The sequence below is a fragment of the Pongo pygmaeus genome, chromosome 15 (genome assembly GCF_028885625.2).
Source record: "Pongo pygmaeus isolate AG05252 chromosome 15, NHGRI_mPonPyg2-v2.0_pri, whole genome shotgun sequence".
NCBI lineage: Eukaryota > Metazoa > Chordata > Mammalia > Primates > Hominidae > Pongo > Pongo pygmaeus.
The window spans coordinates 65,826,719-65,843,645 of NC_072388.2; the positions used below are offsets into that span (position 1 = coordinate 65,826,719).

The window sequence follows — 16,927 nt, forward strand, 5'->3', positions numbered from 1 at the left end:
AAAGAAAAGAAATCAAGAAGCTTAAGGTAGAAAATAATGATTAGAGCAAAAAATAAAAATGTTTCAAACTTTCAATTTACCATTCATTTTAGATGTTATTAAAATGAAGAATATTTTTAAACACTAATTTTATTATCCTTTTATTCCCTAAACATCTGAAGTTTGATTTTGAGTAAGTATAGTCTGTAGTTACATATTTTCCTGTACCTTAAAAGTTAGCAAAGAATTTTGTGCTTAGAATAACCAGCAAGTTGTGTTTTTTTTAATCAATATCTAACTGAACTAAAGTTTATACAACAATTAAAATGTAGATTTATTGAAATATCTTTATATGAGGGGTATATGCCTTTAATCCACTAATGTCTAATACTATATTCAAACAAAATATGTAATTATTACTTCTTTGTAGGTTTCTCTTATTGTCCTTTGAGCAAAAGAATTTAGATTGCTCTGGTTAAGTTATATTCTTAACTCAGGGTTTTTAATGTGTGAGTCTGAAAGGCAGTGTGAGTTCCTTTACCTATAAAAATGACACTGCTGATTCTATATCAGCATAATATTTTCTCTGGGATGTTTTCCTAGTAGTGTTAGTTTTTACAAAGTATTGCATATTGTCACTATTTTCCTTTGTGAACACCAGGGTAATTATATGATATGGCTAGGTCATTGGCTAAACCTGGGTTCCCAAGTCTCTGGAGAAGCTCATAAAATGGCCATACTTCCAGCCTAAATCAAGTCACTAACTGGTGACGGCAAATTATTTTTCTCCTATTTTTAAGAGCCTAACCAAAATCAATAAGACTATACTAGACATCAAGTTTCTTTGCTTTTGCTGAAATTATATCAACATTGGTATGACAATATGTTCAGCTGTTAATGACATTATAGAAATAGATTCTACACATACCGTCAACACACAACAAAAAGGTTGGAAACCAGTGTATTAGTGAGATCAAAAATACATTCTCTGAACAAAAATATGTTTTCTTTTGTGAAAGTTTACCTCATCTGGGGGGTGTTGAGCAATAATATTCTCTGCATTATTGGTTAGATCCAGCAGTTCTCAAACATACTGGTCTCCAGACCCCTTCATGCTTTTAACAATTATTAAGGACCCCAAATTACTTCTGTTTATGTGGGTTATATCTAACAATATTTGTTGTACTAGGAATTAAAACTGAGGGCCAGGCATGGTGGCTGTAATCCCAGCAGTTTGGGAGGCCGAGGCGGGTGGATCATCTGAGGTAGGGGGTTCAAGACCAGCCTGACCAATGTGAAAAAACCCTCTCTCTACTAAAAATACAGAATTAGCCTGGTGCGTTGGCACATGCTTGTAATCCCAGGTACTCGGGAGGCTGAGGCAGGAGATTTGCTTGAACGCGGGAGGCGGAGATTGCCGTGAGCCGAGATCACGCCATTACACTCCAGCCTGGGCAACGAGAGCGAAACTCTGTCTATCTAGAAATAAAAATAGTAAAGCCTTTACATGTTAACATGAACAACATATTTTATGAAAAAATAAGTATATTTTCCAAAACCAAAGAAAATCTGAAAATAATGGCATTGTTTTACATTTTTTCAAATATATGTTAATATCTCGCTTAATAGAAAATAGCTGGATTCTCACATTTGCTTCTGTATTAAGTCTGTTGTAATATGTTGTTTTGGTTGAAGAATAAACAAATTGAGCCTCATACAGATATATAGTTAGAAAAGGAAGGACTGTATTGTTCACATTTTTTTATAATTGTGGATGTTCTTTGATATAATACCAAAAATTTACAATTGTTAGTTTAGTAAAGGTTAGTTGAAATGTTGAATCTAAAACCCTGGCTAGGACCATTCCATACTCATACCTTAAAATCCATTGGTCTGTCTTGCACTTCGAATGGATCTTTTACCCAGGCATGATTTTGGAACACATATATTGGTCATTTGGAAAATATAAATTCTTCCAAAAGTTGACATATTTTATTATATTATATCAAAAACTCACCTTCATTAATATAATCACCAAGCTCATCTAAAAAGTCTGGGATGTACTGGAAGCTCTTAAGCTCATAGTGGCACATAGACATTTTCTAAGTTCTAATTTATGCATTGAAGCTAGAAATTGGGCCGGGCGTGGTGGCTCACATCAGTAATCGTAGCACTTTAAGAGGCTGAGGCAGGCGGGTCACTTGAGGTCAGGAGTTCGAGACCAGCCTGGCCAACATGGTAAAACCCCGTCTATACTGAAAACACAAAAATTAGTCAGGTGTGGTGGTACATGCCTGTAGTCCCAGCTACTTGGGAGGCTGAGGCAGGAGAATCACTTGAACCCGAGAGGTGGAGGCTGCAGTGAGCCGAGATTGCACCATTGCACTCCAGCCTGGGCAACAGAGCAAGGGTCTGTCTCAAAAAAAAAAAAAAAGAAAGAAAAAGAAAAAAGCTAGAAATAGTATTACTGGCAAAAAAGCAACAAATAGTTTTTTCTTAAATTGACAGGCTTTGTTTATTTTTGAGAAAATGTATACCAAACATCTAAGTCTGAATAATAATAATTTGTTATTTCATTCTTTCAAGTAAAAATGGTATTCTGTATTAAAAACTAGCTATTCAGCTTACAACTCAAACAATTGCATAAATAAGTGATTTTCCTTGAGACAACCACCATCCTTTGATATGCAGAAGTATTTTGTTCATACTTCCCATTTTGTCACATTCAAGGCTCAAGTTTTAATGAATTTAATTTTCCCATTTTGTCACATTCAAGGGCCAAGTTTTAATTAATTAAATTTAATTTAATAGTAAATAGTAAATTTAATATGTATTAATATTGTCATATAATATTGTAATTAATCATGTAAATGTAAATATTACATTGAGGATATAGTAAATATTAAATTTACTATGTCATTGAGGACAGTATTTCAAACTAGCTTTTTTAAAAAGAAAAACAGAAGATGGCAGTGAGTAGAACAGTGATTGTTCATACTACTTGGATCTACTGCCTTAATTTATACTAGGATGTCAATCCACCATTGATTTTGTGCCATCAGTGCAAATGTCAATGTAGCAAAAAAGGCAAATAATGTCTCAGTACTATTACTAAAATAATTTTGAGTTTGTCAAGCCCTGAAAGGGTCTCCAGGACCCTCATTGGTTTGTGGATCAACTGAAAGAACCATTGATAAAATCAAATGAGCAAACTGGCTTATGTTTCTTGAAAATATTCTGGATGAAAATGATGGCTATTGAATCCTTTATGTATATATATATGTTTTCCATAGAAGCAGTATTACAATGGTATACTCAGTCTAAAAGATCTGATGCTTTATGTAAATGACTACTGGTACCATGGTTAAGCATTATAAATAGTTTACCCATCCTCTGTGATCCAGGTTAATCCTAGGGCAGGGAACACCTACACCTCTCTGATTCCAGTGAGAGACTTCATTAAATTTTTGAAGATATAAGACCAGAAGTTATAATTCCCAGCTAACTCCATTCATTATCAATGTGGTATTACTTCTGCACTTGGATAACAACTAATTTTCCCCAGGATATTCTGTCTACTAATAGATAACATACAAAGCCCTCTTTTAAGAAATAGGCCAGACGCGGTGGCTCACACCTGTAATTCCAGCACTTTGGAAGGCCAAGGCGGGCGGATCATCTGATGTCAAGATTTAAGACCAGCTTGGTCAACATGGTGAAACCCTGTCTCTACTAAAAATACAAAAAGTTAACTGGGCGTGGTGGTGGGCGCCTGTAATCCCAGCTACTAGGGGGGCTGAGGCAGGAGAATCGCTTGAACCCGAGAGGTGGAGGTTGCAGTGAGCCGAGATCACGCCACTGCTGTCTAGACTGGCGACAGAGCAAGACTCTGTGTCAAAAAACAAAAAAGAAAAAAAGAAATAACCTGGTTGTTGGCAGATAATTCTATTGAGTATATAATTGGGGATAGCTCATTTTTGAAATCAGTTTGCAACATTTAAAATGTGGGAAATTCAAATAAAAATGCAAATTTTCAGTATTTTCTAAAAAGTCAGATCAACATTGCTGGCCCACCACTGATATAATACTCTATATCAATACTCAGCTAATATTCTTTAGACCCTCCAGACTATTTTACTCACTTACATTAATGCCTGACTCCTATGGACATTTGAGTAACTGATTTCTGCCCTAATTCACTGTTATCTAATTTCTCCTCCTTTATAACATGTTTGTTTGGGGATTTATTCTCATTTGTTAGTGAAGCAGAATTTTGAGACTTCAAATACAAGATGATTCCCTTACACCCTTTTCTAATGAGAAAGGCATTACCTAGTATGGGAAAGAATTTAATATTTTGATGAAACTAAAATTACACAATAAAGAATTTTAACTATTTTTGGTCTATAACTTATTTTCAATAGTTTTCCTCTGATGTTCTACTGGGTATGTAGGATTTTACCTCGATTTTTCTTTTTTCATTCATGCAAGTGTCCCCTTTGTTTTTCATTATAATTATCATTATAATGATAATTGAAAATGAAACTTCCCCATCTATTTCTAATTATTTAATGGTCACAGAGCTATGTTTATTACTGAAGCTAAATGTAACAACTATGAAATGTATAATTGCCACTCTGAAGTCTAAACTTGCAAATGAAATTTGATATCTGAGAAGATATAGCAAACCAAAAATTGCTAGCTGTAGAATTAACATTTTATAGCTAAGACAGACTGTAAGTGGTATAGTTTCGGTATAGTTTCTTTTTTGTTTAAAAAAATGTACATACTCATTTGGAAAAAATTTTTAAAACTCACATAAGAAAGTTCTTATAAAATACCCTTCATAAATAACCACTGTTAAAATTTTGCTATATATCATTCTCTTATGTTTTTCTATGCATTTAAATTCTTATCATAACAAGAAGGCAGTGATTAAGAGCTCAGTTTCTGGAGTCTGACAGGCCTGATGATGAATCACTTACTAGATGTGTGGCTTTCAAAAAGTTACTTCACCTCTGTAACCTTAAGTATCTCATCTGTAAAATGAAAAATCATGATACTATTTGCTTCATAGGGTTGTCTTAAGAATTTAAGTTAAAAATGTATATAAGTCAGCACAATGATTGAAATATAAGTACTCATTAAACAGTAGCCATTATTATTAAATTGTCTATAGCTTTTAATCTATCTTGCTTACTTAGTAATATGAGCATCTTTCTATGTCATGAACTTCTTTACATGTTGTAAATTATCTTCTACAATATTACTTGGATTGTTTGATATTCTAATTGATAGATGTGACATAGTTTTTTCACCAACCCGTATTTTGGATATTTTTGTTGTGTCTTATTTTCTAGTTTTAAAAACAATGCTGTAGATAATCTTTCAGAAGTTAAAGGTTTTGGAGTCATCTCTTAATCAAACTCAGTAACTTCTGTTATTTCTACTTTTATTGAAAGTATATGCAGAACTTTTAGGTCTAAGATTTCTATATTTTACATTGATAGCAGGAATAGATTATTTTTGTGTCTTCATGAGTTTAATGATATATTGGAAGAAGCAGTTTTTAGCATTTGCATTTGACTGATTTACTGGCAGACATTTAAAAACTATAAACCCAAAGTCGTTTGAAAAGCTAACAAGCTTGAGTGTGTAAAAGTATTATACTGTGAGGCACAACATATTGAGTACCAGCCCTAGTCTGCCATATTATAACTTTATGAGGGCTGGGCACAGTGGCTCATGTCTATAATCCCAGCACTTTGGGAGGCCAAGGAGGGAGGATCACTTAAGCCCAGGAGTTCAGGACCAGCCTGGGCAACATAGTGAGACCCTCTCTCTACCAAAAAAAAAAAAAAAAATTAATTTGCTGGGCATGGTGGTAAGTGCCTATAGTGCCAGCTACTCAGGAGAATCACTTGAACCCGGGCAGTTAAGGCTGCAGTGAGCTGTGATGATACCACTGCACTCCCAGCCTGGGTGACAAAGCAAGGCTCTGTCTCAAAAAATAATAAGTAAATAAAACTATGAGGACTAGTTGACCTCAGTTCCTGTTATTTGTAACATCAAGATATTAAATAACCTCTAAAGTCCCTTGTAGGCTTATAATTCTTTTCTTTTGAAATAGTTCCAATATCAACTAAAAAATATTTTTAAGCCCTTCTCTCTGATATTTTGTTAATCTCCAATTAATACAGAATAATTTACATTTGTTTATCTTTTGCATTCTGTTCTAGCACATAAAGTACTAGAACATACTCTAGTACATAAAGTACTAGAGACAGAGATTATTAACAGAAAATGTTCTAACTTCACTTAAGATCTTTTACATTTAGGTAAAGCTTGTCTCTGTTAAATGAAATATTGATTTCTCTCGATATCCACTCTAGTTTTGTTCAAGTTATAAGAAGATAGGGAAGTGAACTGTTGAAATACAAGAAATTGTGAAATTAAGAATACTAGCATTCAGTATAATTAAATAGCTTTGATTCATTTCAACTGTTTTTAATTGTTTGGGACATATTTTGCATAAAACAGCCCAACAAATATAAGTGGTCCCATCATTATTTCAGCAACAGAATTTATTAGATATAAGCATGATTTAGATCTATTTAATATCCCATTCTGACTTTAATATAGAGTACATCCCATAGTAAACTATCCTCTGGATCTTCATATCTTACAATGATACATATTCTAAAATTAGGTATTTTCTGGCCCAAAATTTCAGGATTATCTCCCTACTCATTCTACTTTTGTTAAAGAGAAAACACAGAGTAATTCAGAAATTCATTGAATATTTCAGTGAATATTTTTAAATGCATATTATATGTCAAATACCGTATTAGCTATTGGGGATACAGCAATGAATAGACATTTTAACCCTGTTCTTAAGGAGCTTATAGTGGTAATATGTGAAAATAAAATATTTACAAGAAATCTACCATATACAGGGTTGACAACCTCAAAGAGCTCTTCTAATCCAGTAGGAAAAAAAAAAGGATGAGTAAAAGGTAAGCATAGCCATTTAATAAAATAAATATATGCAGCACAGAAATATGTGGGGGGGAGTACACTCTCATTAGAGATCTACTAAAAATTTAAAACAACACAAATTTTGCAATCAAATTGATAACTATTTAAAAACTATAATCATCAACACTATAATGATCAATGACATGAGTATTTCTTTTCACACTAATAGGAATATAACCTTTCAAGCAATAAATTCGTATAACCTTTCATACACATGTGCTGTATACATGTGTTCTTTACTTAAAAAGTATATAGAGGCCGGGCACGGTGGCTCATGCCTGTAATCCCAGCACTTTGGGAGGCCGAGGCGGATGGATCACGAGGCCAGGAGATCAAGACCATCCTAACACAGTGAAACCCCGTCTCTACTAAAAATACAAAAAATTAGCTGGGCATGGTGGTGGGCGCCTGTAGTCCCAGCTACTCGGGAGGCTGAGGCAGGAGAATGGCGTGAACCCGGGAGGCGGAGCTTGCAGTGAGCCAAGATCTCGCCATTGCCCTCCAGCCTGGGCAACAGAACAAGACTCTGTATCAAAAAACAAAACAAAACAAAAAGGCATATACAGAAATGTGTGTGCTGTATAGCACACATATATAGAGAGAGAGGCAGGACCTTAAAATGTTATGTGTTGGCCAGGCGCGGTGGCTCATTCCTGTAATCCCAGCACTTTGGGAGGCCGAGGCAGGTGGCTCACCTGAGGTCACGAGTCTGAGACCAGCCTGGCCAACCTGGTGAAACCCTGTCTCTACTAAAAATACAAAAATTAGCTGGGTGTTGTGGCGGGTGCCTGTAATCCCAGCTACTTGGGAGGCTGAGGCAGGAGAATCACTTGAACCTGGGAGGCGGAGGTTGCGGTGAGCCGAGATCGCGCCATTGCACTCCAGCCTGGGTGACAGAGCGAGACCCCGTCTCAAAAAAAAAAAAAATTATGTTTTAATCAATCATTTTGTCTCTAGAAATGTATCCAAAGTAAATTATTAAAGATGCCATCTCAAACTATGTACAGGAATTTTTATCACAGCATTAGTTATATTTGTGAAAAATTAGAAATAATTTTAATGTGTATGGAAAATAACTTGTATTAATAGTACACACATATATGTTATTCTATAACCCTAAAAATCATCTCATTGAGAATATTTAATGACATGAGAAAATGCTGAAACTACAATGTACAGTTTAAAAATTAGTAAACAAAACTGTGTAGGAATAGAATTGCAAATTATTTCACAATATACATTATTTTTAAAACCAGGAAAATATACATATCTGTTTGGTTTTTGTTTGTGTATTTTTTTAGATAGGATCTGGTAATTACACGGATGTCCTTTGGCCTGTTTTTCAGATTTGTGGCCAAACTTAATAAAGCCAGCTAGAGTTGTTTATACCTATATTTACAAGCATACCTTGGAGATACTGTAGGTTCAGTTGCAGACCACTGCAATAAAGCAAAAATTGCAATAAAGTGAGTCACACAAATTTTTCGGTATCCCAGTACATGTAAAAATTATGTTTATACTCTCCTGTAGTCTATTAAGTGTGAAAAGGATTATGTCTAAAAAAAAAACACTGTGTATACCTTAATTTAAAAATACATTAGTCCTAAACCGTTATTACAGTCATCTGAGCCATCAGCAGGTCATAATCTTTTTGCTGGTAGAGGGTCTTGCCTCAATGCTGATGGCTGCTGACTGATCAGGGTAGTGGCTGCTGAAGGCTGGTGTGGCTGTGGCAATTTCTTAAAATCAGACAAGTTTGCCAGATAATTGTCCCTTCCTTTCACAAAAGATTTTGCTGTAGAATGCAATGTTGTTTGAATGCATTTTTTCTACAGTGGAACTTCCTTCAAAATTGGAGTCAATCCTCTCAAACCCTGCTGCTGCTTAATCAAGTTTATTTATGCAAAATCATTTGTTGTAATTCCAACAAAGTTCACAGCATCTTTACCAGGAGTAGGTTCATCTCAAGGAACTCCTTTCTTTGTTCATTCATAAGAAGCAATCTTATGAATCTTGTCATCTGTGAAAGTTTTATCATGAGTATCACAGTAATTCAGTCACAACTTCAGGCTCCCCTTCTAATTGTAGTTCTTTTGCTATTTCTACCACATCTGCAGTTCTTTCTCCTCCACTGAAGTCTTCAACTCCTAAACATCCATATGGTTGGAATCAACCTCTTCCAGTTCCTATTAATGTTGATATTCTGGGCTCCCATGAACCAAAAATGTTCTGAATAGCATCTAGAATAATGAATTATTTCTGGATGGTTTTCAATTTACTTTGCTCAGATCAATTATAGGAATTACTGTATGGCAACTGTATAGCCTTACGAAATCTATTTTTTAAATAATAACATTTGAATGTTGAAATTACTTCTTGATCTGTAGGATGCAGAGTGGATGTTGTATTAGCAGGCATGAAAACATTATGTCCTTGTATATCCCAATCAGAGCTCTTGGATGACTAGGTACAATGTCAATGAATACTTATATTTTGAAAGGAATCTTTTTGCCTAAGCAGTGGATTTAACATATTTCGTAAACCATGCTGCAAAAAGATGTGCTGTCATCTAGACTTTCTTGTTCCGTTTGTAGAGCACAGGCAGGGTAGATTTTGCATAATTCTTGAAGGCCATAGGACTTCCAGAATGGTCAATAATCATCGGCTTCCACTTAAAGTCAGCAGCTGCATTATTCCCTACCAAGATAGTCAGCCAGTCCTTTGAAGCTTTAAAGCCAGGTGTTAACTTCACCTCTCTAGCAATGAAAGTCCTAGATGACATCTGCTTCCATTATATAAGGCTGTTTTATCTACACTGAAAATCTGTTATTTAGTATAGCTGCCTTCATCAAGAATTTTAGCTAGATTTTCTGGGTAACTCGCTGCAGCTTCTACAGCAGCACTTGCTGCTTCACATTGCTCTTATGTTATAGAGACATCTTCTTTCCTTAGACCTCATGAGCCAACCTCAGCTAGTTTTCAACTTTTCTTCTGCAGTTTCCTCACCTCACTCAGCCTTCATAGAATTGAAGAAAGTTACAGCCTTGGTCTGGATTTGGCTTTGGCTTTAAGGACTGTTGTGACTGGTTTGGTCTTCTATCCAGATCACTCAGACTTTCTCCATATTCTCAATAAGGCTGTTTCACTTTCTTCTCATTCGTATGTTCACTGGCATACCACTTTAAATTTCCTTTCAGAACTTTTCCTTTGCATTTACAGCTCAGCTGTTTGACACAAGTAGCCTAGCTTTCTGGCTGTGTCAGCATTCAGCATGCCTTCCTCACTAAGCTTAGTCATTTCTAGCTTTTGATTTAAAGTGGTAGACATGCAACTATTCCTTCTACTTGAACACTTAGAGGCCACTGTAGGTTTATTAATTGGCCTAATTTCAATATTATTATGTCTCAGGAATAGAGAGGCCAGCCCACAGAGGGGTAGAAAGACAAAGAATGGTCAGTCTGTGTAGCAGTCAGGGCACACACAGCATTTATCAGTTCAGTTCACTATCTTACATGGGCACGATTTGTGGTACCTCAAAACAATTGCAAAAGTAGCATCAAAGATTGCTGATCATAGACAACCGTAACAGATACAATCATAGTAAAAAGTTAGAAATATTAAGTGAGCACTTGCTGTTGGAAAATTGGTAACGATAGACTCGCTTAACACAGGGTAGCCACAGACAAACCTTGAACTTGTAAAAGACGCAATTATCCATGAAGCACAGTAGAACGAGGTATGCCTGTATACCACAGCATTTTTACATCCAGGCTAAGCCAGTCTCTTCTTAATCCTGCTGGATAGAAAATTATATCATATTTCAATGGAAGTTCAAAGATAAACTTTTTTTTTGGTCTCATGTACAAATAATAAAAAAAATTAAGAACATATAATGTGCTGCCTAAAGGTTACTTATTTTAACCCACATAATAACTCTTTTATTAAAGATGGGTTTTATAATTTCTTTTTAGACAGATAAGAAATTTGGAAAAAATAATTTCAGTTTAATTATTCTCTGGTTAATGAACAGGAAATAATTTATATAAAGGTCTAATTTTATATAGATTAGATTTAAAGGTCTAATTTTGTATAGATTATACTGTCTTGGAATCAAAACTATATAGAACTTTAAGATCAAAATTATAAATGGGTAATAAAATATAAATAAATAAATGCAAATGTTAATATATCATTAGACATCAGAACCTTTAAAAAAGATGATTTCCTCGCTGGGTGCAGTGGCTTACACCTGTAATCTCAGCACTTTGGGAGGCTGAGGCAGGAGTATCATCTGAGGTCGGGAGTTTGAGACCAGCCTGACCAACATGGAGAAACCTCGTCTCTATAAATTAGCTGGGTGTGTGGTGCATGCCTGTAATCCCAGCTACTTGGGAGGCTGAGGCAGGAGAATCACTTTAACCCGGGAGGCAGAGGTTGCAGTGAGCCGAGATCGCGCCATTACATTCCAGCCTGGGCAACAAGAGTGAAACTCCATCTCAAAAAAAAGATTTCCCAAGGATAAAAATATGGCAGAGGGGTTTAGAGGATCTGTAACTTGCCACCATGATTCTAATTTTTGACTTCTCACTTCTTACTCTTTGCAACTTTCCTTGACCTTTTTTATCCTTTTATTAGTTTAGTTTTATAATTGTATTTCCTTTCCTCCAGAAACACATTAGTGATTATTTTTCCTTGACACATTCGTATATTAATCACCTCTCTTTCATTTCTTTCTTCCTTCCTTTATACTTATCTTAATAAATCACAAATTAAACAAAATGTTCTATGATGAGGCACCAGCTTTATTGAAAGGGCTGAATAATATAATATTATAGTGAAGTGAAATATTAGTTTAATTCCAAAAGTACTTTGTTATTTATAGGAATTTGTTTAAATGTTGAGCTCTTAAGCAAAACTTTTTAAAAAAATCTCTTTCTCCAAACCATAGCTACCAGAAACGATCCATAGTTGCCCCAATATATACTGAGTGATACTGGTTGGAAAATAATTTCTAAGAAAAAAGTTTTATTTCTTTTCATTGATAATCATAATTTTTTTAAAAAGCCATGATATGGTATAATAAGGTTAAAAATATTAGTCTCAGAATAGTTCTGAAGGTAAACTAGATCTAAAAATAAAATGGCCAACTCCTTAGCACAAACAAACAAAGAAATGTTGGTTTAATCTATGTAACTTTATTTTAAACTGATACAAAATGTATTATGGAGAGAAGGGGAGAAGGTCTACATTCGTTATTCCATAGGTAAAAGACTAAATTTAATTAAACAACCTGAGAGTCAGAAGGTAATATCAGCTGTACTTTCATATTATTTATTGATGCATTCAGAAAGCCACTGAACTTCTCCAGACCTTGGTTCCCTTATCAGTAAAAGATCCCTTATCAGTAAAAGAAACACACAAAATACACAATATTTTCTAAAATGTTTTCACTAAACATTTTGTAACTAAAGAAAAATATGAATGTATATACCCAGTGATATGTGAGTCTACCTTAATGCAGTTATCATAAGCCTGAAATTTCTTTTGAAGTTTTGTATTGTATTTTAAAAATTAATATCAAGTTGATTTTTAAACTATGAAATATATGTTTGGTTTAATTAAAATACTACATTTACAATTACTTATTTTTGGCAAGAGAAGTGAGGGTGGGGCTAGATAGTTTTCTACCTTGTTAATGGTAGAAATCGTTTTACAGTGAGCTCAGTTTTGGAAAACTGAGCTAAATCAAAGGGAATCAACACCACATATTAGTTTAGGATCCAGGCAATTTCTTTTGTTGCATAATATTACTAGAATCCAAATTCTTGGGAAAAAAGTAAATACAAATGTCAAAGTCATTTTACTACAGGCCAAATCCTGGTAATTAATCACCGAGGATAGTTTCCCCAGTAATTAATCCCTGAGGAAAGATTCCCAGAATGTTGCAAAAGAGGTAATACAGTGCAACATTTTCAGAATATTTCTAAGGAATACTTTGTTAAATATATTCTAGTTGAGAGACTGAATAGAAGATTGAAGTGTTTTGGATCCCATGGATAATATCTTTTAAAATCTTGGTAAAATACTTGTCAAAAGATTTCTTCATGATTAATGATGACATTTTTTGTTTTGCTACTAAATTTTGATTATCAATATATGTAAGTAAACTAATAATCTCACTTTACTCCATAATCCTCACAATTATTTACATTCAATTCTCAGACTTTGTTTATAATGCCGTGATAGTACAATATAAACATTTACAGTTTAACCTCTCTTAGCTACTGATAGTGTTTTGCCTTTAGAAAAGTATGGATAAAAATAGCTAATGATGTAAAGCTCTTATTATTAAGAAGAGTAAAGTCATTCATCTTATCTGAATGCTAATCTTTTGTGATTTCTTTTAAATTATTATCTAAAATATAATAATCAAGCATTTGGCTGGGCACGGTGGCTCACGCCTGTAATCCTGGCACTTTTGGGAGGCCGAGGCAGGCAGATCACATAAGGTCAGGAGTTCAAGACCAGCCTGGCCAACATGGTGAAACCCTGTCTCTACTAAAAATATAAAAACTAGCCAGGCACAGTGGTATGCACCTGTAATCTCAGCTACTCAGGAGGCTGAGGCCAGAGAATTGCTTGAACCCAGGAGGCAGAGGTTGCGGTGAGCCGAGATCATGCCACTGCACTCCAGCCTGGACAACAGAGCCAGACTCCATCTCAAAAAAATAATAATAATAATCAAGCATTTGGATTAGCTGTGAATTTCTTTTATGTATACTACCCCACTATAACTGATGATTAATGGAGGACTAAAATAAGTAAGGACATTACATTTTAAATCTACTGATTTCACTTTTCTCTATTTCTCAAATTCTAGTTTATATAGACATCCTTTTCAAATTCTAAGTTTTTCAGTATTAGGTATTATTGTTACCTGTTTCAGAAGCTGCAAAAAAATCACATGAAACTTGAATTGTAGCCATTTCTGGCTTTGAAAAACACCTTGGCTTTCTAAGGGTTTCCTCTTATGATGGTTTCAAAGACAGGCTTGTTTATAGAAATTTGAAATCAAGCATTGGTGAGCTGTTTGCTCCCAAAGTCTCTATATAAATCAGTCTTATAATCTATTTTTTACATTCAGAGTTTAGTGGTAACTGTCTTTTTTTCTTCTTATAATTCATTCTTTAAGTTTCTATACTTGCATTTGGAACTGAAATGGTACAGGAAAAATGTCTTCCATATATATAGTAACGTAAAATTTCTTCCACAGATGGAGAGAGACAGACAGACATAGTTACATATACACACACATTCTGTTGTAAGCATCGATTTTTTTCCATCCCATATATTTTCAGGCCTGCTAAGGGAATGCTACTTTAAACTAGAAATTAGGGACTGTTGATTTTGTTCCTAGATTTGTCATCAACTTCCAGTGTAACCTTGAAAAAGATACCTAATGTTGTTGGGCTTAATGTAATTTTAAGCCTTCTAGAAATAAAAGACAACATAGAAAATGGTGTTCACTTATTACTGTGTAAGTTCAGAACATTTTCACAGTTTCTGAAAATTTTTAGAAAGCCTCATGAGGCATCAGACTCTTATATTTTTATAGGAATCTACCAACTCTACCTTTATAATCTAGATATTGTGAATCTGCATTTAAGATGGAAAACAGCTTTTGATATAAAGACCTCAGAAATCAAAGAAAACAGCACAAGAGGATGAGCAGATATTATGAACTCACTCTGAATTCACTCCATAGGGAGCCCCTCTCTTATAGGTGCTGATGTTCTAACTAGTATCCATTGTTTCTAAATTTGAGAATTCTGTTCCACTAAGAAGAGTTAGAATTGGTGATTATCTTTTGGCCATAACATTTAGTTAATGCTGAAAAATTAGTAAAACCTGTTTATATCCAGTAGAGCCAAAAGTTGATGCAACTCTTATATAGAAATATGCTTTTATTCAAAACGAAAATTTCATTTTCTCAATATGATTATTCCTCAGCAATTTCCATATGCTATCAGAGATCTTCTAAAAGGGATAAGACAATATATATCCTGCTTCCAGGAAATAAAATTTTATAGGATGTTCAGGTTTCTATTATTTCTTGAAGACTTTAACTGGGAACTTTTGGCATCACACTGATATTTCTGCTATCTCCTAATATAAGCAGGAACATCACAGCTAACTTGTGCTATGCTGGTCTGAATTGAGACCTCATTCTGGAATCCGTAGTGTAAAACCATAGTCTGAAGCTTCCTATCCCCTTTGCTCTTTACCCTGCCCTTTTTTTTTTTATTGCCTCCCTCTTTATCCAAAACATTAGTTCTCATTAGAGCTCTATTTAAAAAGTACCTCCTCTAATAAAACATTTTGTGTTGAGAAACTTCCCTTGCTCATTTATGCAGTAATGTGAAATGAGTTATTTTAAAAAACAGTTTTACTTTTCATTTCCCCTGTCTTACCCAAGATAGCAAATTTTCCAAGAGGAAAATTCAGCTAAAATAACAGAAAGCTTTGAGGTAGTAAATGTATCTAACATTGGTCTGGCATTAAAATTTTCTGGTTGGGCAGCACAATTGTTTAATTGGGAATCTCAGTGACAGCTGAACACCCTCAATGCTTGGGTCAGCAAGCAGAGGAGCTTCACTCTGTCACCTATCAAGAATGATGCTTGTCAGGACTGATCTTTCCACCTACAGAGCATTCATATTTCTAGTCATACCATTTATGTTTTCTAATATTACAATGGAATAGACACTAAAACACTAAGAGAGAAAAGTACATAGGTATATTTGTAATTCTTTGTTTTTTGTAAGCCAAATGCAAATGTAACACTACTCCAGATACCGCTTCATCAGAAGTCCCCAAGATAACCAAAAGTAAGTGCCAATTTCCTCATCTCAGGGATAGTGCCATAACAAAGACTGAATTCTAGGGACCAGCCTATTTGCAGAGCATGTCATACAGCCTCTGGGTTAGTTAACTCCTTGGCCTCCTAAGAGCTACCACAGAGAGTCAATTGATGTTTTTGCATGTATTACTTACTAATGTATAGAAAAATTTTTAAGTTCACTTTTTCTTTATTCTGTCTTTCTTACCCATCTTCCCTCATTGTAGCAAATTAGACGGCCGGATGAAAGCAAAGGAGTTGCTAGTAGAGTTGGATCCCTCAAAGTAAATATGTTTCTAACATTTTTTGGCAAGATTTCGTCTATAGCCTACACTTCCTTTTTGGAGGGTGGTGGGAGGAAGGGGGCTTTTTCCATTTTTCACCATCCCATTTTTTTATTTTAATATTTTTATTGGCTGTTGGGTCATATTACTTTTTTTTTGTTTCAGCTACACATAGAGCAACCAGCTGAAGGCAAGCTGCCAAATAACTAGCTTTGAATGGCACCACAAACAACAGAAAGGGCAACTGCCTCATTACAGGTGCCTATAATTTGGGGTTCTAGAATAAACCGTTCCTCTGATTGATGTCACTGTGTGTTAAGTTCCTGTTACACAGAGAACTAACATTTATTTTCAGAATATTATCTCCCCTTTTAACTTTTTTTTGTAAAAAAATAATTTTAATGTTATTTTGGTATCATCACCATTTATAGTTCATTTCAGAGAAAAGTTATTATGAGTTAACAATATGTATTCAATACACATAATCTTAAGAAATAGAAAGAAAGAAATTTTATGTCATGTAGTATAATGGGCCCACATATAGCTGATAGTAGTTATGCCCTCTTAATCCCCTATGTTTTATTTTTTAAAAGTTCAAAAAACTGATACAACAATCAACAGAACCAGATACATACCTAAATGTTTGTCCATTTGTGTATATAATCTGCTAATATACAATTGAAAGATTTCTAATTTGATCATCTTGTTTGCTAGCTGCTAAATATTT

At 34.5% G+C, this 16,927-nt stretch overlaps 1 protein-coding gene across 13 annotated transcripts in view; it reads left to right on the plus strand.

Moving 5' to 3' along the window:
• The window catches only part of GPHN (gephyrin), a 682,735-nt gene that overhangs the window by 469,648 nt on the left and 196,160 nt on the right, over positions 1–16,927 (plus strand). For 9 of the 13 annotated variants that reach the window (XM_063651689.1, XM_063651690.1, XM_054448600.2 and 6 more), the window contains one exon: positions 16,144–16,200. The exons of the other annotated variants lie outside the window; for them this stretch is intronic. In XM_063651689.1, the coding sequence (XP_063507759.1) occupies positions 16,144–16,200 (57 nt within the window). The remainder of the gene's footprint in view (positions 1–16,143; positions 16,201–16,927) is intronic. 13 annotated transcript variants of the gene reach the window in all.